The 24,333-nt window shown below is 41.1% G+C and overlaps 1 protein-coding gene across 1 annotated transcript in view; it reads left to right on the top strand.

Annotated features, from left to right (window-relative positions):
* Positions 1 to 24,333, top strand: part of DNAJC7 (DnaJ heat shock protein family (Hsp40) member C7) — a 45,458-nt gene that overhangs the window by 4,189 nt on the left and 16,936 nt on the right. Inside the window, exons 2-6 of the mRNA XM_075176930.1 lie at positions 7,412 to 7,500; positions 15,375 to 15,499; positions 15,842 to 15,955; positions 16,220 to 16,294; positions 17,005 to 17,123. Coding sequence (XP_075033031.1) covers positions 7,412 to 7,500; positions 15,375 to 15,499; positions 15,842 to 15,955; positions 16,220 to 16,294; positions 17,005 to 17,123 — 522 coding nt within the window. The remainder of the gene's footprint in view (positions 1 to 7,411; positions 7,501 to 15,374; positions 15,500 to 15,841; positions 15,956 to 16,219; positions 16,295 to 17,004; positions 17,124 to 24,333) is intronic.

The following is a 24,333-nucleotide window of genomic DNA, read 5'->3' on the forward strand; positions in this document are numbered from 1 at the left end:
GTGTTCTTAAGAGCTGGTGCAAATCCTGTTCCATGGAGGCTGCCATTGAAGGCTGTGAAGAAGAGAAGAGCACCCCCTCCGGCTCTGAAGATTTTCACTCATAGTCTCGAATCTGCATCATAGCATGGTGACTTAGTGGTTAGCACTTCTTCCTCTCAGCACTGGAGTCATGAGTTCGATTCCCGCCCATGGGCTTATCTGTGTGGAGTTTGTATGTTCTCCCTGTGTTTGCGTGGGTTTCCTCCAGTGCTCTGGTTTCCTCCCACACTGCAAAAACATACTAGTAGGTTAATTGGCTGCTATTAAATTGATCCTAGTCTGAGTGTGTTAGGGAATTTAGACTGTAAGCTCCAGTGGGACAGGGACTGATGTGAGTGAGTTCTCTGTACAGCACTTGTGAAATTAGTGGCGCTATATAAATAATTAAATGATGATGAAAAAAATGCATCCGAGCTGGTGAGGAGTGTTTCCCCCACTTTTTGGTGCTGTCCGTTGCTATTATGCATACATTTAACGTTCATCTGAGTGCTTACGTTCTTTTTGTGCTTATATGCTCCTGGTGTGGCTAAATCTATGCTATGTTGATGAAGACCGTTCTGAATGTATATATTTACAAGGCTTAATATTAAATATTTTATTTTTGTACAAATCTCTCTTAAAAGAAGCAGCCATACTGACAGGTTTTGCAGCTGCATCAATATCTTTCTCCAGCATCTGAAATAGTTACCCGTGGCATCCTCTGAAAGTACAAACAGCCATTAGACTTTCAGAGCATGTATTAAATACGGCTTTCTGTTGACTAAATTCCATTGGATGAATGCAGTTCAGTAAAGTGGAGTTTCTTGTAATATCTTATATTATTCAGTTTTGATTCAGTCGTGTAACCTGTCAAATTGAAATATAAAGATCTTTCTGTAAAGTGACTATATATTATGGGATGAGCTATTTTCAGAATCTTGCTACACTGGGAATAGTTGACAATGATATAAGATATGTGGGATAAGAGTTGCGTTCTTTAATTCATTCTGGACAAGGCATTGCTTAGTTTGGTCGCTGACTATTTGTAGCCAGTAGCTTCTTTGTCTTTCCATATTTAGGACCCTAGAGTGTTGAGTCTCAGTTACTGCAGATCCACCATTTCACCGCTCTTACCCTCTGGGGGAAAACTATCTTCAGAAAGTGTTGGTTTTGTTTTTTATGCTTTGTTTTTGATACATGACATTGTTCGTCTTATATTTAAGCTACATTTTCCAGCTTCATAGTTGATTCTCACCTTTCAGCTGCTGAGGTTAACAATCAGGAATGCTGTGAGTGCTGATTTTTTTTTTGTAGTTAGATATGGGTTTTTGCTGTTGTTATATTGTGCTTATTGATTTTGCTTTATAATTATTTAGATTTAGCCAGGTTTATATCAATTTTGTTTTGTCCTCGGCCGTTTCTTCACCATTTATTATTGGCCACACCACTCCTTAAGTGACTATAAAGACATTTCCGCTTTGTTTTCCTGGAAGTTGTAGCAATTTAAAGTTTACCAGTTGCCTACTAACAGGTGACGCAGCCATTTTGCATCATCATCATCATCATTTATTTATATAGCGCCATCATATTCTGTAGCGCTTTACAATTGGGGACAAACACAGTAAACTAATGAACAAACTGGGTAAAACAGACAAAGAGGTGAGAAGGCCCTGCTCGCAAGCTTACAATCTATGTGACAATGAGAGTTTGATACGTGAGGTTGAGTCTACATTTTGCATTTTGGCCCAACCAGACTGCAAAGGTAAAAGTGACTCCTAAGCTAAATGATCCTGTCACACAACAATGTTGGTCAGGGGGTAGTTGTCTTGTGTGAAATTGTGTAACGGATAGTAATAGAGTAATGTAGTGAGGTTAAGAGGGTGGTTGAAGAATATTATAAGCTTGTCTGAAGAGGTGGGTTTTCAGAGAACGCTTGAAAGTTTGTAGACCAGAGGAGAATCTTATTGTGCGAGGGAGAGAATTCCATAGAGTGGGTGCAGCCCGAAAAAAGTCCTGTAACTGGGAATGGGAGGATGTAATGAGGATGGATGAGAGACACAGATCTTGTGCAGAACGGATTTGCCGAGTTGGGAGATATTTTGAGACGAGAGGAAATGTATATTGGTGCAGTTTTGTTGATGGCCTTGTAGGTTAGTAAAATTATTTTATATTGGATTCGGTAGAAAACAGGCAACCAGTGTAGAGACATACAGAGTGATTCAACAGAGGAATAACGATTTGCAAGGAAAATCAATCTTGCCGCAGCGTGCAAAATAGATTGTAGGGGTTTGAGTCTGTTTTGGGGAAGACCAGTGAGGAGGGAATTACAATAGTCAATGCGGGAGATAAGTGCATAAATTAAGGTTTTTGCAGTGTCTTGGGTGAGATATGTTTGAATTCTGGAAATGTTTTTTAGATGTATGTAGTAGGATTTAGATATAGAGTCAATGTGACGAACAAAGGATAGATGTGAGTCAACGATTACACCTAGGTAGCGAGCTTGTGGGGTGGGATTTATGGTCATGTTATCAACAGAGATAGAAATGTTAGGTATGTTCTTGTTGGTGGGTGGAATATGTGATATGTGGCGCTTTGGGCCTCTCACAGGCACATAAACATGTTACAAGTGTGATTAACGAAAGCTACTTAGTGTCTCTAGCTTAGGTAAGTAGAATATGTTCTGTAAAGTTCAGTCAATTATTGCACATCATAATGGCAGCGATATCCCAGGGGTGTTTTTAGTCACATATTAAAGTATCTTTAGCATTTACTCAGCAGATCATAGGCATGTTTATGTACTATAGCTGATGAGCCAGCCCAGTGTTTTATTTTTGTCCTCCACCAATTCCTTACAGGGGAATGTCGGGAGTAAACGTCCTTAATGTTGTTGTGTTTGTGGTAGAGGATATAAATGGGAGGATGTGATGCCTGAGGTCAGACTGGGATTCATTAGCAGCAGTCTTGTCCACACACGTGTGTTGCCATGATATCATGCCCACTCCACCAAATTTCATCCACAAACTTGTTAACCCTTGCCTATCTGTTTACTCTAATGTAATCTTTTTTTTAAAATTTTTCTGGTACTGTGTGCTGATTTAGCGGCTATCTAGTATTTTGCAAAGAAAGTTGGATTTGCCACTGTGCTTTGAAAACTTTCTTTGGACATGGCAAGCAATTTTAAAATGGAACATTATCCCCCAATAACATTTTGTGTACACCTTGTGTGCCATTCCACCAGACTTGTTTGTGTTATTTGTTTTGTACTTTTGGTGGCTTTTTATTATCGGATTAAACAAACACAGCTCTTATGTTAAAGAATATTCTATCCCTGCAATCCTTTCCACCTTGATAGATGACATCTTGTTCTGTATGGTTCACTAATATGACTATTCCTCCTCGGTGGCAATGAGAATATAATACTGCCAGTGCAGCCTATAATATTGGCATAGACAATGTCTAAACATGTGGTGTTATTTATAGCTGAGGGTTCAGTATGCATAGTGGAGGTATCCTGCCTCAGCACAGATTTGCAGCAGATAGCCCAGCTCATTCATCACTGCACTGCGCAATGCCTGCAATCAGTAATCAGTTGCCAAGCTTAGGATCATAACAAAGGATCACATGATGCCTCCTGAAACCGTGTTACATCTGCCTCAGCATCCTAGCATCGCCATGTCTGGATTGCACATCTATTCTGTTATTTTTCTTGTTTGGGTCTTGCTAAAACCATCCTCTTTTCATTCTTTTCCCCACGTAGCACTTCCATATGAGCTAAATGCTCATCAGTAGTTTGACATTTAGGATCCGGAGAGTAAAGTAAAATCAGGCTTTGTGCACTGTTAGCCATTTACTTGGGGATTACACTACAACATGGCTTATTTGCAATTATTTCTATGATTACATTTCTCATATTGTTACTACCAATAATGCTATCCTTTACAAAGCACCAACGTTTTATGCAGTGCTGTAGGGGATCATGTTGTAAGTTGCCCTGCACAAGCAAGCTGATCATATGATGACATGGACGTAGGTGGCATCGCATCGTTATAGTTGATGGAATTTCATATTATCTTGTATGCGTACTATGGATTCAGCAGTGCTGTACAATAGTCTTCTGCTTTATTGGCTACTTTAAGTTAACATATTAATGACCAAAAAAAGCAAAACTTGTATACATAATATACCTGGGTGTATATATGGGGAAAAAAATAATATTTTTTCAGTGGTCATCTTCTGTTAACGTCATCCTCGGACACTTGGTGAATAGGTGAAAACATGGAGGCGGTCTTGCTGACAATACTTTAACCTTGTCATAGGTAGTTACATCCTTAATGTATAGGGCAAAGCGAAAATATTTTGCCAGCCGAGTGCCATTGACAAGTAGACAGGTGGAGGCAGTGTAATACTTTCCAATAATACTTAAAAATGTTAGAGGTTATTGTCCACACCTGCCAGAACTTTTCCCAGTGGTCAATAGTTTAACACACACTGCTGGCTGTAGTGCTCACATACTGCCTGTTCTAATAAGAGAAATAATGGTTTAGTCTATTATAATAGGACTCTGTTGGGCTCCAAGAGCTGGGTAGCAAGTACAAAAAGTCAGGTGGAGCACCCTGGAAATAGGTGCTGGGGAGAAAAATTAGGCCTCTTAGTCCTGTATGAGCTCATACTGCAGGTATTTTCTTTCTTTCCCCCTTACTATCCTTCTGTGTTTATACTATATTCATAGTAAAGAAATGGAGTGACTAGGACCCCTTAATAGGCTTTATTTCCAGGCTTTTTACTTCATACTACGCTATGCGCTCTCCCGCACTGGTTTCCTCCATGTGTCGCAGCTCCCTTCACTCAAACACTGGTGCGGCAGCAAGACTGTAGTTTGCATGTTGTGTACTGACTTGGGGTAGAGGGTGACATTATTAGTATTATTATTCTTTATTTATAGGGCGCCACAACATTTCCGCAGCTCACTACAGAAAGCAGACAGTGGACCATACAGGGTAGTACAGTACAGAACAGTGAACATAAATACCAGACATTGTATGAAATAGACATTGTAAAAAATACCAGACATTGTATGAAACTTGACTTGGAAGTCAAATTAAGCAGTTGGCATAGAGCACTTTCTCACTTACAGGCTCTCTCCTGTGTGCAATGGCTATAGGTACAGTTTGTTTTTGTTTTAATGTATCATCCACTTTTCCCTTTCAATGGGTCTGAAACATGCTAGTGAAAAGTCAAGTCTCTTGGCTTGCAACAGAAAATATTTATACACTTAATTTCTACCAAGAGAGGCATTATAAACCAATGACTGACAGTCTGCACACATTTTGCACAAGCTATAGTCACAGTTTTCTTATGCTGCTGAAAAAAAAAATGTAATTGTGCATAAGATTTTTTATTTTTATTATTTTTTTGCCCTGTCAAGTTCACGCAATCTTCAAATTCATTGTAATAGAGAAGATTTTAAGCAGTCTCATGAGTAGAACCCTTCCTGAACCTTGTTTTTATGTCTGCATTTATACAGTGTACCTTGTATGCTGCTTTCCCCAGCGTTGCGGAGCACTGTGGCGCCTTACAAATCAACTACGGTAATAATAGAGAGCAGTGGTGTGGGGTAACCCTTAGCAACCAATGAGATGGGATTTACGCCGTCTACTGCAGTCAGACTAATGAAAGGAAACATAACATTCATCTTCCTCTCACGCCGCTCCTCCTCTGCCTCCCCTCTCTGTCTTTCCTTACACTGGCTCCCCTTCCCCTACAGAATCCTTTTCAAACTCCTCACCACCACTTACAAGGCTCTCTCTCAGTCTACTGCCCCTTACATCTCTAGCCTCCTCTCCATTCACACTCCTGCCCGCTCCCTGCGCTCGGCCAATGATCGCCGCCTCTCCTCCACTCTGATCACCTCTTCCCACTCTAGAATCCAAGACTTCTCCCGTGCTGCACCCCTTCACTGGAACGACCTCCCTCGCTCCATTCGTCTCTCACCCAATCTGTGCTCCTTCAAGCGGGCACTTAAAACTCACCTGTTCCTTAAGGCCTACCAACCATCCACTTAACCACTCACCCTTCTGTTTCTCCCCTGGCTCCTTTCCTCTCTCCCCGTTGCTTCACTGGCTCCCTTTTGTGCCTGACTTTGTTTACCCTCCCTTAGGATGTAAGCTCGAATAAGCAGGGCCCTCTTCCCTCCTGTCTCCATACCTGTTCTTCTGCTCCGTCTCTACTGTATCTGCCTGCTTGGAGTTTCTGAAGTACTGGTACTTTGTGTTTATTGTCCTGTACTGTTTTACCCTGTATAGTCTACTGTTTGTACCATGTTCGGCGCTGCGGAAACCTTGTGGCGCCTAACAAATAAACGATAATAATAATAATAATAACATTGACTTCTATAGCTTACAACACATGTATTCCACTTGCACTGTTTTATTTAATAAGCCTAATAGCCTGCTGACCGTAAATGAGACAAACTATCCCATCTGTAGTGTATCTACTACAGTGGTGTCTAATTCAATATTATACTCTGGCACTGCTGCTTTTCCAACTGCAACTATTCAAATGATGTTCCCGGCATCTACTACCGAAAAGAAAAATAAATTCAGTATTTGATATACAGTATGTACATGAGTATTAAGGTGTGATAGGTCAATAGAGATGAATGTGATTCTCTCTCAATTGAGGATTAATAGTACAGTTAGTCGCATTCACCTCGATAAAGGATAGGACAAGCCGATGTACATGTAAAGGGAAGGGAAAGCCGAGGCTGTTGAAACATAGCATAAAACACCATCATCCACACACAATAGGACAATAGTTGAACAATCGTGTGTTGGGGTAGAGCAGACTTGCATTGTAGGGGCAGTTATTATGGTGACTATATATTTCTATAACTTTTTTTATTAATCTTCTCCTACTCTGCTTCTTTGACCATTTTCATTAATAGAGCTTTTAGAGGTGGTGAAAAATTGTTGAGCGCTGCATTACAATTTGCTGGCCACTGTTCACAGTTATAGGCTTCAACGTGTCAATCCCCTTTTTCATATGCTCTGCATGCATAATGTATATTTTGTGTGTGTTTGTTTTTGTATAGCCACACCTTCCAATATTACAATGCTCCTAAAAAAATCTAAACAATTGTGCACATTTGTAAAATGTTTTTTTTCCATTTGAGACCAAAGTTTTGGAATGTGTCACCATTGTTGTGATGCTCTAGTCTGACTAATTAGTCCAGTTGTGCAACTTTCGGTACCCCGCAGTGATATTGCTCTACATGTTGGTTTCTTTGCATAGAAGGGATAGCATCTTAGTTTGTACTTGTGCTAATTGGTAACTCACTACTAAAACAAGTGGGTCTTGGTAGATAAGCTGCTAACTGAATTTTCCCTCTTTGCAGGGATGCTGAGACATACAAGGAGAAGGGGAATGTATTCTATGCCCAGAAGGACTATAATGAAGCTTACAACTACTATACAAAGGCCATAGGTAAGTATTGGTACAAGGCTGCCGTATTGGGATCATAGTCCTGTCGCTTCTCACCTGTGAGACAGAGCAGCTCACCGGTTGAATGGAGTGGCTGAAAAACAGTGACGGTACGAGAATTGCTCTATGCCCTCTTTTTTGGATGCCAATGTCTGGTCCTTGAGCAAGTTGTTTTATTGCCCTGTACTAAGATTACCTTAATTAAGCAGAAAGACTATGGTTCTTGATCAATGCTGTGTAACTCTGCACTCGAAACTGTATGTATTATATTTAAATACTACAGATGAACCCTTTGGTTCCTATACTTTTGTTTGAGGCATCTATTCATGTCTTGAGCCAGGAAATAGAACTGCCTTTCCGTATTATAATATCATCTTTTGCGGACTGAGAGCTGCCATTATGATGCCACTCATAGCGGATCATTTGGTTCAGTTTTTGAGACTGTTAATACTTGGCTTATAGTGGCTACTGTAAGGGACCACTAAACCAAAACTGCAAGTTGCTTTTTCTGAATAAAAGTAAATATACGCCAAGGTTTCAAGTACTTACCACAATGTTATATGAAAGAAGTCTGAACACAGGGAGGGTAAGCTGTTTACACTGTATTATAATAGTAGATAAAAATATATGCTGCACTAACATGGTTTCCTTATAATGGCCATAGACAAGATATTCTGAGACTCCTGAAAACTGATGCCTATAGTGTCCTCTTTATGGGATGAGGTGTTACAGACTTAAACTGAAAGTACAAGTTGCTTTATTTAAATCTATACTATTCTGCTTCCTGCCCTAAGGAGCATGTTTGGCCACACATGTAAATGAACAAATGGGGTGATATAGGGCTTATTTTCGGGTTACACACAAAATTATCAAACCAATTATACAATATAGTTTGTGCTATTGCTGCATTTGTGGCCAGCATAAAAAAGCAGATTATACGGCTGTGTGAGAACTAGTAAGGAGTCATTGGGGCATATTCAATTGTTGGCGCGTTTTCCGCCGCGGAAAAAGTATTATCGTTATTACGGTAATACTAAGCCGGATTTCAGGGAGCTTGAAATGTACCGTAATAGCGGTATTTACGCGCACTATTACCATAATGACGGTAATAGTGCACGCGCCGCGTTACTTTAGGCAGTAACGCCAACAATTGAATATGCCCCATTGTCTCTATAATTGTGTCGTTCTGCTCACACATCCCCGCCACACGGTTTTCAGGCAAGGTTGTGAGAGGGACCGTGGGACCCTGTGAAAATTGGCCACATTATACATCTCCAGGAAGGGAAAGATTAGGTGGCCTTTAACAATAGTGGGTAATGTATATTTTAGATTGTGAGAGATGGTTTTTTTTACCTTATAGCTTTCTAAGCCAAAGGTAATATTCAACTGAGGATTTTTGTTTACAACTACAGTTTTCACTAAGAAGAATTTTACTTTATTTCCATGAACGATATTACCAGAGGAATTTTTTGCTGCTGAAAAGCTGCACTCTAAAATTGTTGTGTTTTTGTGACATACAGAAAAAGACAGCAGCTACAAATAGCTTCTAACAGCAGTTGATACACTCTGTGTGCCAGGTAATTGACAGATATTCCTTTCAGTAGAGCTGCATTTTCTAGTACCGTTAACTTTCTGGGCTAAATTGCTGTTAGTGGCTGTAGAAGAAAATCGCTGGTGTGAAACGCTGACATAAAACATTTCCAGAAATCTTCAGCTGTAATTTCGACTGACCTGATTCTTGTGGGAAAAAAATTACCGTTTATTTCAGTGAAAATCGCTGCAAGTATTTTTCCAGATAAAACTGTCAGTGGTATCTGACCATTAACTGACACACAGATTGTTTGCATTGCTGTTATATAGTGAGTTCTAGCTTCTTTCTTTCTTTTTCTTTTTTTTTCTTTTTTTTCATATATCTCATCAATCATCTTAAGAAGAATTTGATATATACTGCAGCAAATGTTAGTAGCAAACAGAAAAGTGGTTCAACAACTGCTCATAAACATGATTGCCTCAATTTTCCCCTTTAGGATCCACGACCCTATCTTGTGGGAGATAGGAAAGTTACGTACAATGCTAAACATAATCGCTTCTGTTGCTTTTTTTGGTTGAAAGATTCTATATCATATTGACTATTTGCATTTTAGTTTAATAGTTTTATACATTTGCTTTGTTTCAGTCAAAAATACTCTCCCCCTGTCTTTTACATGTGTGTATAGTTTCCAGCATTCTTTTGTGATGTCTGCAATGCTTTGTGAGGCTTGGGGCAGGATACATGTGTGTATGTATGTAAGTATTCCCCAGTCACACACGATTAAACTATACCCACCTTTTTCTGCTAACACTGGTATGTAACGTCAGCAGATCAGTCATTGCTTCCAGCTGCTTCCTGACCATATGGATCAGCTCTAAAAACAGCCTAGTGTACTATGAGCAGCTGACGTTTGCAGGGAAGTGCTCAACCTGCCTGCTTTATACAACACTGTTATTGAGACGGGGGTGTTGCAGTTGAGGTACAGAGGCTGTCCATTGTTGTCTGTGAGGAGTGTAATGTATGGTGATGGCCAGGAAGAATGAACTAGTAATATCGCTAGGACCTTTTTAAGCTCACTTCAGTGACAGTGTGATTATAGACTATATCGCTCTTTGATAAGTACATTGTGTAACTATCAGAAGTTACGCTGGGCAACAGTGGAGACACTTTTGCTAGCGAAACATTAAAACTGCATCACCATGTAAAGTGATGGACATTTTCGTTGCAGTCGCGGGCTGTGGTTGGGAGAATGTCAGAAGCCGTAATTCCTGTGATTGCAGCTTCTGATAGGCTCTCCCACTATCCCCTCCTCTCTTCAGTGTCACACAGCTACAGTTTTTGTCCAGAAAAATGACTGAGGCTCCAGGGATGAGGTGAAGCCAATAAGTATTGCTGCTTTCAGTTTACTATTAGATTAACACTAATGGCCATTTATTAACTGCTGATATGTAGTGCTTCCTAGTTTTACAAAACATGTGCCTCAGTAGAACAATGAGCTATAGTAAGGCTTTCAGACAATGCTCCCCTATGCGTTTTGGAGAGGCTTATTTCTGTATATATGCATTTTGATGCCCACTTTCCACTTTATGGATATCCATATGGGAAATGCAAATGTCTAGTAAAAAATGGCACTCATTGCTATAGAATCAGTAAAATCAATACAAGAAGAGACTATAGAGGAAGCAGCTACACTACAAGACACCATAAGAACAAAGGAAACATTTACTTTTTTTATGAATTCTTTATTTATTACTTAACAAATATCAAAGAAGAATAACACAGGAACAAGTACACTTCAACACAATCTTAAACACATATATCTTTGAATTAATAACTGGGTGAAAGTGTAACAGATGAATATAACATATTCATTTTCTATTCTAACAGGAAGCAAAAACAGGGTAAGTAATATGGAGGAGCAAGATAAGGGTATAGGTCGTAGGGGTAGAGACATGGTGTTTGAAGGGGGCTGTAATCCTATGCAAAAGTAGGTTTGCGAGAGAACCATAATTTATAACCCAAAAACAAGGATTAAATAGGAAATGAACACAATTTAAAATTAATGTAACTATTGCAGTAGCATTATGGTATTTTGCTGGGATGACTTTTTGGGAAGTGTGATTCCAATTTTTGTATGGAATGTTATATGAAAATGAGAGAGCTTGTTATAATCCCTATATTATAGAATTGGGGACTGTGATATTAAGAATAACAGATTTGGAATAGTTGATCTTGAAATTAGACAAGTCACCAATTGTTTTTAATTTTTTTCATTAGGTTTGGGAGGGAAACAACTGTGTTAAATACTGATGCTAGAAGGTCATCTACAAACATCTGTCATATACCATTGATGTCCCATATAACTCTACCCTGCGCCTCCATACATATCACACAAACAAATGGTGATAGGGGACACCCCTGTCTGGTGCCATTCCTAATGATGAAAGTATTTGACAGAGAACCCTTTATTGTTATCCTTTCTGAAGGGTTTTTATACAAGGCTAGTATTTTGTTGAGGCAGGTTGAGCTTCATACAGTCAAATGCCTTTTCGTCATCAGTGGAGATTAATAAGGCCAGGGTGTCTGTTACGGTGGCATGGTGTACTAAGACTAAGTTTGGACGTATTGTCCCATGCCAATCTACCAGGGACAAAGCCCTCTGGGCCAGGATGGACAATGTCTGGGAGTACATCTTTTATGCGGTTTAGTAAAAAGTTTTATATCAACATTTTGGGAGGGATTTTACCCTCCTTCAGTATAACCGTAATGCGAGCCTCAAGGGATTGAGCAGAATAAAAGACAGGTTTTCGATATGTCATTGAAGGCCTGTAAAAATAGCAGAGCTTGTTTTGTCTTTAAATGTCTTTTAATAATCAATCCGCACTTGGGCGTTTACCATTTGACATGGATGCTATAACTACGTCTAATACCGGTTTCTGCTGATAGTTTGTTGAATTCAGTTAGGTTAAGGTAATCCCTTATATGCAATTGGCCAGTAGATAAAATTACTGGTTGAGAATTACGGGAAAGGTTATATAGTTTTAGGTAGCGTGCGTGGAAGGCGTTAGTTCTGTTGTATGTTGAACTGTGCCATTGAGCTTACAGAAGTCATGACATGTTGGGCTCAGAGCACTTTAGCTAATAATCTACCAGGTGTATTACCTCATTGGTAGTATCTGTTTCAACGTTTCTGATACAGCAGCTGGATATTATCGGTAGTAATTTTAGGGCAGCTCTGGTCTTGGTTAAATCAATATAGGTCTGAGAGAGAGAGATTCTCTTTATGGCAAGTTTCGAGTGTCTCTATTTGCATCATCTTTTGTTTGTTTCAGGAAGGATCCCAGCTGTATACACTTCTTTCATTTAACACATTTATGTTCCTCCCAAATAGTAGTCTTGGAAGTTGCATCAATGTCTTCCATGGAAGTGTATTCGTTATTTGGGATTTGCAATATGAGTATTGTAGGAGGCCTTTCCAGGTGGCTTTAAGGCTTACCTTGGAGCCATTTGGGAAATATCTGTTTAGAGGGTGATGATTTCTGATCTGAGGCTTTCTTTCTGGTTTGTCTGTAGAGATTTAAAATATTGTCGCATTTTGCCAATTTCCTTGTTGTTGCTTGAGCCACCAGGCAAGGCTATTGACTCCTGGCATGGTACCTCCATCTGTGTAGCATGACGATTATCAGATTGTGATGAGGGAGACAATGAAAGCAGAGGTGGTGATGACAGGAACTGGCACATTCCAGAATGTGAAGAAGTTACTGTGATTTTTAAAGTCCCCTTTTTCGATTGGTTTCATTTTTTTCCATTTCAGTAAGCTAGGATAACATCCTTTCAGGAAAATAGAGAGTAGCTATGTCCACTGCATCAAATATGTTGGCAGTGGATCAAAGTACCCCTCCCCAGTTTAGTGTGGGGGCTGACTAGCCCATCATATGGTTAAGAATAGCATGACATTTAGCAGCCTCATTGAACAGTAAGCAACTGGAGCAATGTGGAACACGCAGTTGGTATGGACCAAGTGTGTTTCCAGTTGAAAGAGAATACCTGCTTGTCTGATTGCAGTACAATCGATTGTCACCACAGGGTGGCAACAAAAGCATTACTCTGGAGTGTGGCTGTATAATGCTGTAGGTGAAAGTTGTGTGTGGTTGGAATTGAGTCCTAAATAGTACGAAGGTTGTGAGGTTAGCATAAGGAAAGTCTGGAAAATCACAGACTCAATATTTAGTTGATGATTGTATTCCTTAGTTGACAGAAAAACATCTATTTGAAATCGGTGATCAACAAAACATCTGTAGTGAACAGATTAGAAATTCTGCCCATTAAAAAAAAAGTAAGCATTTTATGCATCTTTACATATGAATTCACAGCACTCCTATGTTTTATGTAAAGATGCATAAAATGTTTACATTTTTTTTAATGGGCGGAATTTCTAATCTGTTCACTACAGATGTTTTGTTGATCACTGATTTCCAATAGATGTTTCTCTGTGCAAGAAAGGTACTTGCATATATGATGGCCAGAAATGGGGAAATTGTTACTCGGCTGCATTGAAGCAGGGTGAAGCCATCTTTGGAGCTCTTCTTTGTCCAGTTTGCAAAGGCAGGAAATCGGCATGACCACACACTGTAAGTTGGGGAGTATAAAGACCTCTTCCTGAAGTTATTTTGCTGTGTACAAGTGAACTGCCAATGGCGTTTATATAACAGTGGTTTAAATCGGGCCTGTTGGCGTCCACTATGATGGGTGTCCGTTAATCCATTCCCTGTGTTCAAGGAGCCGGCAAGAATGACAGGACTCTCACTTCAGATGCTGTGTTGGCCTGAGTGCTTCTCCAGCCCTGTGTAAGTGAGTGATCAGGTGGCAAACCCTTTGTCTGGTGGGGTAGAAGTCGATAGACTTTTTTTTTCTTTTCTTTTTTCCTGGGTTTTGATTAATTTTCCTCTGACATTTTTCATACTTCAGTGGTTTCAGACTGACTTATTTGAAAAGCAGGGTGTCACTTTTGTACAGATCTGGTAACTAATGAGGAAGTCGCTATTACAATAAGTCTGGGGGTGCTTTTAAGGTCTGAGATGCAAAATGCCTTAACATTTTATGCCTTGTTCTTCTCAATCAGACCAGGGGTCCCCCACTACTGCATTGACTGAATGTAAGTGTGTGTCTGAGATTCTGCTGAGGGAGAACTTGAGGAGGAAGGTAGAACTTGAGGAAGGAGTATGAGGTCATTGAGGAAGGTTGTTTTTAAGATGAGTCTTCCTGGTGAAAGACACTTATTAGCTTCTTCAAGCGATAGGCCACTGCGTGTATATATCTATTTATTAGGTACACCTTTCTAATACTAGTAGTACCCCCACTTGCCACCAGAGCAGCCTGAATTTTTTGTGGCGTGGATTCAACAAGTAGTTGAAAACATTCCTTAGAGATTCTGATTCATGTTGACATGATTGGATCACACAGTTGCAGACTTGTTGGCTGCATGTTCATGCTGCGAGTCTCCCGGTCCTGTCTATTAAACCCCCAGAGTTGGTATCTTAATGGAGAGGAGACAGGTTGGGCATTTGTTTGGCATACATATGGTTTGGATATACATATATTCCTAGAAGTCAAATTTTCTCATAAATGTTAGGCATTTTTAGTGGAGTGTAGTAGTGACTGGTATCCTGTAAATTGCATTAATAGAGTTAGTGAATTAATATATTGTATAATGTACTCTTTACTCTAAATGATAGAAATCACAAAGGAGATCTGTTGCCATATAAAACATGAGACAGTAGGATGATTTTATATAGGTCACAGAAGCTGATATTGGAATTATTTATTGTAGATTGTGCATTATTCCATCTAGTACACATGTTTGCCTTATGAACTGATGATGTCAAAACCCATTGTTTATACAGATATTATTTACAGTATAGACATTTACCATTCTTCCTCCAGCTCTCTGTCCATAAAGGGAGGCTATAACAAAATGACTGGTGTCCTGCAGGAGAAGCATTTGCTTTGAAACCTCTTTGAATTGGGCATTTACCTGCAGCATAGGAGTGCTGTGAATTCATATGTAAAGATGCATAAAATGTTTACTTTTTTTTTTTTTTAATGGGCAAAATTTATAATCTGTTCACTACAGATGTTTTGTTGATCACTGATTTCCAATAGATGTTTCTCTGTGTAGTACTGGGTTTGTTGTTGTGTTTTGTTTGTGTTTTTCTTCTAGTTCCTCCATTTTACTCAACTGGTCAAATGTGTTTAAACTAATGCCATCTATGGATAGCCAATGTATATATACAAGTGCAATTAGACTTTTTATTTCCTGCTAATTCAGATTTATTTTTCCTTCAAGATTGCTCAGTCAAGAATGCCAGTTACTATGGAAACCGGGCAGCCACCTTGATGATGCTAGGGAAATTTCGGGAAGCGCTGGAGGATGCTCAGCAAGCAGTGCGGCTTGATGACACCTTTGTGAAGGTAGAGCCCACATTCTTACATGGCATATGTGCTTTACCGCCATCGATATTTTACTGCTGCTTCTTGTATTTGTGTTTTTTTTTTCTTTTTATTCTTGACTGGTGCATATGTGCATAAATACTTTGAAAAGTCAACAAATGTATTTATTGATGGTTGGCATGCTTGCGAATGGTTCTAGAGCATACAGTGATTAGTGTTGTATATTGTGTAACTGCTCCCAGTCACTGCATTTAGAGGTCCATTTTCTAAAATCGGGTTTACTGAGATCACTTTTTGTACCCCAATCCTATGTGGCTTTTAAAAGTCATTCTTTGATTAGTCCTGTTATGTCCAACTTTCTAGGGTCATCAACGAGAGGGAAAGTGTCACTTGACTCTGGGAAATGCTATGGCTGCCACACGCAGTTTCCAAAAGGTAGTGGAACTGGAGCCAAATAACCAGCTTACAAGGCAGGAGGTAAGGTGTATTGGTCTATAAAATGGACTGTGAAGATACTGGGGAATTATTTCTGTACCCTTTGTTTCTATAAAAAAAAAAATATATAAGAAATGTGCAGCGATAAATATCAGTGGAATTGATTTACACATTGGATCCAGGGATTTTGTCCACTCCTTGCTGTAAATCCTATATTGTTGTAAATCACTTATCCTATATCTGTTTACAGATATACATGCAGAAAACATGTTCTATGCACACATTAATCTAATATTTTCCTTTTAGTTGAAGAATGCAGCTGCTCTCCTAGAATACGAGAGGATTGCAGAAGTTGACTTTGAAAAACGGGATTTCAGGAAGGTTAGAGAATTTCTCCTTAAGGAGATGATTTCAGATATATATCTTGAAATATATTAACTGGTTCCATGAGAAGAGACATAACTTGCAGAAATAGAACATATTGTACTTCTCATAATTGTCATTCTTTCCATAGTTTGCATTTGTGCCGCAGGCAGTGGAAACAGATGGACCACCAGGACCTAATGTTTAAGCTTAAGATTCCATTAAAATACTGTTCATTGACCTTTTATTTGTCCAATTTCCAATGTCACTTGCACTCTTGCTGATCCTGCTGGCTGTTGCAGCTTTTAGCTCCTAACATGCAACATTACAAGCACTGTATGTGAGTGGGCTGAGCCTGTATAGCGTTTAATATCTGCATGCTTTTATACACACTGTCCGACCTTTTGTTTGTTATTTACTTCATCTATAATAAGGATGACGAAGACTGACCGAAAAGTGTTGAATTACTGTCCAACCTGCAATAATGTGCAGTGCAAATTTCGTGTGGTGGTCTGGAGCTCCATTTTTAGTGACAGCCTGACTTAACATGGTTACATAAAGCTAGATTTGCGTAGAAGCCTCAGAACACAATTTGGAGACTGTTTGTTTTCCTCCCATGTTGAACCCTTTTAGAAATGTGAAGAATTGAAGTGCAGGGAGACATTGTTCCTATTTTTAAAAGCATAGCTGTACCCTGGTTGTCTGCTTAATATCATGTATTGTGGCAGGTTGTGTTTTGCATGGATCGAGCCATAGAGCTGGCCCCCGGCTGTCACCGCTTCAAAATTCTCAAAGCAGAATGTCTGGCGCTACTTGGCCGCTACCCAGATGCCCAGTCCGTTGCCAGGTAGTGTGTACCCTTATTTTTTTCAGCCTTTTCAAACTGCTTGTGAATATATAAACTGTACATTCATTACTGCCAGTGCATATAGGTAAGATTATTATGTTCAGTAACACAAAGCCGCATACTTCAACATTCTAGTAAAATCCAATCATCACAGTATTTCTCTTTATTAAAGCAGCTCTTCCAGGTAGGGTGTAGAAAACACCCTACAAAGGGCTTCTGCTCCCTGAAATCCCCGGGCTGCTCCTGGCAGCCTCTTGTCCTGTTGTCTCTGTTTTTCATGGCTAGAAGACAGTTTCTGTGCAACGTTACTGATGATAGGTGTGGACCAATATTCAGGATTGTATCTTTCTATTGGTCCACCAGCTCACACACAATTTACCTGATCCCATAAATTGCAATCAAATAAATTCCTTGGATCAAGTACCCCTATAATGCTATAAACTAGTAAATGGATTGGACATTGCCACCTTTCTTGAATTCCATAGTCAAGTCGATCTTCCCTTGTCATCTGCACTGTCCTGTATATGAAAAGCATATTTGTATTAACCTTGGTTATATTTATATATACCAATTATCATCATCTATGTTTGGGTTCAGTATTAAACAACAAGATCTAGGGGTAAATGTATAATTCTCCGTATTCTGCAAGTTGCCAACTTCCGGCAACTTGCAGAATTCGGACAATAATACATTTACTCCCTAGTCTAATTTAAGTCACACGTGGCCAGATTGGACAAGGATCTGGTTCAGCTTAAATGTCACATACTTAAACCTTTTTTCTCTATAATCCATGGGGGACACGGTTATGGAGTGTGGTGACTGGTGCTTGGGCACTTTTAAATTTACAGGAGAAACTGAAACTCATCCCTCTCTCTACCCCATTGGTTGCTTCTGAATCCTCAGTGCCAGCTGGAACTGGTTGCTCGTCTGTGGCTAATATAGGCAGCCTCTAAAGTTGTTTTAAGTTGTGTTTATGGTGTTACTGGATCAGCATCACTCAGCTACAGCTGGTGATGCCTGGAGTTGTTTGTTGAGGTGCAACAATCTGCTTTTCCTGCTGGTAGCTGGCTCCTGCCGTGGGATCGCTTCTGGGAGCTACCCAACCCTACCGCTGCAGGTACTACCTGAGGATTCCTGTGCCTCCAGCACCATTGGGAAGGAAAGTTCAATGGATGCATTGGGGCTCTTCTGGTACGGTGGAGCCAGGTAGCAAGTTGTGGTCTACTCCTGGGAGCCAGGGATTAAGTAGGACTGCCGATAACAGAGATGAAGGGGGGTGGTCAGGCCGGGGCTGACCTTCATAGCAGCATCACACTAGCCACTGAGGTGGTGTCATCTGGACGGCAGCCATCCCTATATACTCTACCCTGGTTGGAGGTGCACCTCCTCCTTGTTGTGGCTGCTCTGTCTGGCAAGCCCACCAGAAGGAGTATAGTTCTCTCTTGAGAAGCCTGAACTAGCAGCTCCTTCTTCCCGTCTGCCATCCTTGCTGCATTGAATTTAGTGGTGAGGTATTGGGGTGCTGTTTCTGGAGCTATTTCTCTATCTTATGGCCTGTTTCTTGGTAGTTTCACATCCTCTTGGATTGTATAACTGATTGTGTCCCCTCATTTTTTCTATGTCCAAGGCTAAACCTGGAAGTGGGACAGTGGCAAAAGTTTTAGTTTGCTCCAGATGTCATTCCAAATTGTTTTGTGCCCAGTCTGAGGAGGATGCCCTCAGATGTGAAGTGGAGAACCAACTCCTAGATTTAGATGAATCAGATTTTCCAGACAGCTGTTTAAGAGAGAGCAAAAAAGTATGGTTTAATTTTATTGATCCACTCCGTTGAAAGACCTGCTTAACGACCTGCTTTGAAACCTACCCGACTGTAGGTTTCAAATCTCACATTATTGTACTCCTACCTAGTGAGGATATAGGAAAATGGTAATCCTCGCCCAAGGTGGGTGTTTGAATAGGCCATAGCTGGCCTTTCCAAATCCACCACTATACCAATTCCGAACATTGCTATCTTGTGGAATAGCATGGACAGGAAAATTGAAGGTACCCTTAAAACTGTGTTCACATCAGTAGAGGCCTCAATTGGACTCAACTTGGGTCAAGAAGGTGGTGGAGAGATGGACTGAGGATCAGGAATTTAACACGTTTAAATATGATTTGCTTACCCTTGTGGAGCGTATCCGGAGACTTTCTTTGGGCAAACTGCCATTTATATGGTGATAAAATTATAGCCCCAGTATTGGGGCACAACTTGCTTTCTGGCTTTGGACCTGGGAGGTGAAAGCAGAGTGCAAAGTGCAGGTCTCTGAAGTCGCTTCCATAACACTGGAGACATCCTCTTCAGTCCTCAACTTGATAAAATCATTGGTGGAGGGACGAGTGTCCCTTTCCCCTTGTTATTTCTTTTAGGCCTAAGGGTCCTATGTTTTTTTTCTTTCATTATTCCCTACAAGAAGCCAAGGGGTTAGTCCTCAGCTCCCCAGGAAAGAATGGATGCAGAGAGGGTAGATATGCTTCGGTGGCTGGATATCTTGCATCCAAGCCCTCTGACTAGCACTGAGCATGACAAGCAGGCTACCCATCTGGGTACTCCTGTGGTGGGAACCTGTCTGCTTCTCTTACCGGGTCCATTGGTTCGATTCCAACACAAACACCTGAGTGAGAGGCATCATAAGTTGGGGACACATAATAGATCTCCTGACCTACCCGCCCTGTTGCTTTTTCTCCATTGGTCTTCCAGGAGACGGGTCAAAACAGATTGCCCTAGGAAAAGTCATTCAGTCCCTTATTAGTTATTCCCATCCCAGAATAGCAAAAGGGTTTGAGTTTACTCCTATCTTTTCCTTATCCAGAAGCTGAATGGCCGCTTTCAACCTATTATGAAACCTTTAAAAATTCAGTTGCTGGTGGTCTGCCATCAACAGCATGGTATGGGACGTGTTCATGGTGTCCAATGGACATCAGTGATGTGTAACTACATGTTTCAATCTGAGAAGGACAACAGTTTTGTGACAGGATGGACCGCTTATTCCACCCTGTCTGTTGCTGCTGGGAACCGGCTGGGCTTGCTTTGCCACCGTTCCCTTTTGTTATCCCAAATGCGTCCTCTTGCTGCAGTAGGAGGGGCTTACAAATGCTGCCACCACTGGACTCCTTACCGGCATCCAGTACTGGGTTTCTTCTGGGTAACTGACGCTGCGAATGTACCTCGTTACTGGTGTACCTGGGCCGGTACTCCTGACCTCTTACTATGGATCAGGGTTGCTGTGGATCGATCCCCCTTGGCCTATCGCACTGACCAGAACTGCAGGGTAGCAGGTAGACCAATGGTAGCGGAAAAGCTGGGTCCAAACCTCAGAAACAGCCAGGAACGGATTAGATATTGGGTCTAATCGGTAGTTCACAGGATTTTCAGCATGGAAGATATTTTCAAGCAGGTCTTTAGAGCAAGTGATGTTTATTTGCAGTCATACTGATTGGAGGTACCAGTGCTAAGGTCAGATGAAATCAGAAGAACAACTTTTAATACAAATCAGTGCTGTTTTTATAGACCTTTGAACACCGCCTTACTGGGTAAGCCAGCCCCCTTGAGGTCTGATTTATTTTTAGAATCAGGATGCACTTTGTTTATCCAAACATGGATTTACATGAAATTCAAAGCTAACCATATTTACACTTATCTCTGCTATCCTATAACTTGCTTTGATTTCATCCATCACATGCTGTTTACAATGTTCAGAAAGGTTTGAACACTTTTGACAAAAGGCCACACAGTAACGAACCCCTGCTGCCCTTTAGCCAGAGCAGGCATTTGATACTTCTTTAAAAAACTTAGTTAGCATTTCCTGCTATCAGACTCCCTCCCCACATATGCCTAATTGGAGATTTCCTCTAGCAGCCTTACAAACCCAAACAATGACACTTCCATACAAAACACATCCCAATGTAACACGATAAGTGCATTTCAAATTATACATTGGTACCTGCACCTCTGATTGAAATACATTTTTACAATAAATTATTGCCACATGATCCAGCCACAAACAAGTTATTTATCAGTGATCCAGTCACAAGTTTCTTCTCAGATTTGAAATTCAGTCCCATCATTATCAGTTTCAGGCCTTTACATTTGGCCTGATGACTGCGCTGCGGGTATTTATAATGATGGCAGTGATAGTGGTCCTTCTCAGATCCAGTGGGTTGCACTCCTTGGCCTTGCTTCAGTCCCATGTTCAGGAGATAGCCCAGGTTTAGAGACTCACGGTTAGCACGGCAAATCCAATCTGACCATGTCCCAGCTGATGATCTTTCTCTGCCTTCTGTTTGACACCCTTCAGCAATGGGTGTTCTTACCAGCTGATAAGATCCTCAAACTACAGGGACTGGTTAAATCCCTGTTAACTTGCAAACAGGTGTTGATTCACCTGTGCAAGAAAGTCCTGAGAAAATGGTTGCCACCTTTGAGGCACTGTAGTTTGCACATTTCCGTTGAAGGGCATTCCAGATCTTCATACTCTCTGGAGGTGCGTGTTGCGCTCTGCTGCTGGCTGAGGAAGGATGACCCCGACAGGGGTCACCCATTTGCCATATAGGATGAGACATTGGTGACCTTTAATGCCAGTCTCTGTAGATGGGGACAGTTGTGCTTCAGCAGAGGTTCCATGGGTCCACGCTCTTGATTTATGTGCTGGTACTCAGAACGGTTTTCAATGTCTTGCCACAGTGCAGCAATTCCTGCGAGGTGGGGCCATAAAGGTTCCATCAGACAATGCCATGTCTTCCCTAAATCACCATAGGGGTGTGAAGAATTACGCTGGCAATGAGACATACTGCCAGAATTTTCCAGTGGGCGGAATAGAACGTTCCAGACATATCGGCTTTAGTCCTCTCGGGGGTAGAGAACTGGGAAGCAGACTTCTTTAGAAGGCAGTTCCTTCATATGAAATATCGATGTGATTTCTTCTCAGTTGAACCAAAATGTGGAGTTTTTCTGTTCCAGTACAAGGGTTCTGCAGGTGTTTCTAGTAGACGCCATGTCAGTTCCTTGAAACTTCCAACTGATCTCTCTGCTCATGCCAGTATCAATGTTTTTCACAGGTGCTAAAATAGGTAAAAAGAGAGGGTGCTCAGGTGATTCTTGTAGCATCGGGCTGGCCAAGAAGGTCACCAACCTCCTAAACATGAAAAAGGGCCCAGCGTAGCTCCTGCCTCTAAGACCAGATCTGTTTACCTTCTGTAGAACCAATTTGATTTCTTTGCAGTTAAAGTTCCTTACCTCGAAGACTCCTTTCCTGTATGCTATCTACAAAGCAAGTACAGTTTTTCGAGCTTGGGTTTCTGTCTTGTAGATCTCCATTTTTCAACTTCCACAAGGACAGGGTTGAGCTAAGAACCAAGGGCCTGATTCATTAAGGATCTTAAATGAAAATGTATCTTATTTCAGTCTTCTGGACAAAACCATGTTACATTGCAAGGAGTGCAAACTAGTTTTGTGTTTTGCACATAAGTTAAATGCTGACTGTTTTTTCATGTAGCACACAAATATCAACTTTAAATTTCAGTGTACAAATAAGCTGTCAAGTATGTGTGCTACATGAAAAAACAGTCAGTATTTAACTTATGTGCAAAACAAAAAACTAATTTGCACCCCTTGCGTTGTAACATGGTTTTGTCCAGGAGACTGAAATAAGATACATTTTCATTTAAGATCCTTTAATGAATCAGGCCCCAAGTCTCCCTTTCAGCCCAAGGTGGTCCCCAGGTCCTACTTGTCTCAAGATATTGTGATTCTGATCTTAGACCAGGATAAGTCTCCAGAAGAAGAGGACTCTCTTCTCTCTGTGAATGTGGTTTTGCTCTTGAGAACCTATTTACATAGGACGGATAACCTATCGGTTTTCTACTTTGTCCAGAAGAGAAGTTGGCCAGCCTATAAACAGACCATTGCCAAGTGAATTACTTTGGTAATTTGCCAGGTTTACACTGGGCATGGCAGCCGGTCTCTGAAAATGTGAGGGCACATTCCACCAGTTTGATGGGTGCTTCTTCGGTGGCGTGTCACTGGGCCTCTGCTGAGCAGCTGTGCAGGGCGGCCACCAAAGTTCTGCAGATGTAATACTTTTGCGTCCAAGGATGCCAGCCTTCAACATAAGGTGCTGTGCACTGCGACTTCTGAGTGTACCCTCCCTTAGGGACAGCTTTGGGAAGTCCCCAGTGTTCCAGTATCTTCCATGGATGATGATTCTTTTCTTAGAATCCAATGGGAACTCTGGATGCCTTCGCTTTACATTTGTTTTTGGGTTTTGTTTTGGTTTTTTTCCTTCTTTGATTTTCCACTGTTATCCTGGTTAGGATTCTTGTTCTCATGGGAGATAGTTATTCTCTCCTTTCGGCTCGGTCACTATCCAGTTCTGTAGCTGAGATTGCCCGGTTGGTGTATTCCCAAACAATGGGCTGTCCTTCCCCAGTTTCCCCTGCCTCTGCAGGGAGTATGGCAGATTCCGTTCCTGGTTCACTGGACTCTGAGGAACCGGCCTGGGTCCAAGATCTAGTGGCTTTGGTACAGGGTTTAATGTTAGTTTCCTCCTCAGAGAGTATGTTGTAATCCACTATGCCATCTTTCTCCCGTAAGCAAGTCAGATTTTCACTGCTCTTTCCAAGAGGAAGGCAAAATGGTTGTGGAGTCAAATGTAGTAAACGCCTCTTTTTCAGCGGAACTTCCTCCTGACCGCCAGGCGGTGGAGTACTTGATGTAGGCTGTGCACCAGGTGTTTGACGTTTCTGAGGCCGTAGTCCCTGAGACTGTGGAGACTTGTCTCTTTGTACGGCGGTCAAAGTGTTTTTTTTGTGAGGGTGAGCCCTGGTCATCATCGTATTGGAAGTTCCAGGTGATCTGTCGGCTGCAGCGGAGCGCTGGTTAGAACAGCTTTCGGAGGGTTTATTGGTCGGCAGACCTTATTCTGAACTGCTTCCTTTAGTGGAACATATTCAGAGATCTACAGACTACTTGGGGGAGGTGGCCCTGGATATGGGACTGATTGGCATACGGATTTCTGTCTCGGCACGTCGTACTCTCTGGCTTAAGTCCTGGGAGGCTAATGTAAAGTCCAAAAAGGCAATGGAAGCACTCCCTTTTTTCTGGGGGTCTTCTGTTTTGGCTGGAGCTTGATACCATTATTAGCCAGACAACAGGAGGTAGGAGTACTTTCCT

The sequence above is a fragment of the Mixophyes fleayi genome, chromosome 6, assembly GCF_038048845.1.
Source record: "Mixophyes fleayi isolate aMixFle1 chromosome 6, aMixFle1.hap1, whole genome shotgun sequence".
Lineage (NCBI taxonomy): Eukaryota > Metazoa > Chordata > Amphibia > Anura > Limnodynastidae > Mixophyes > Mixophyes fleayi.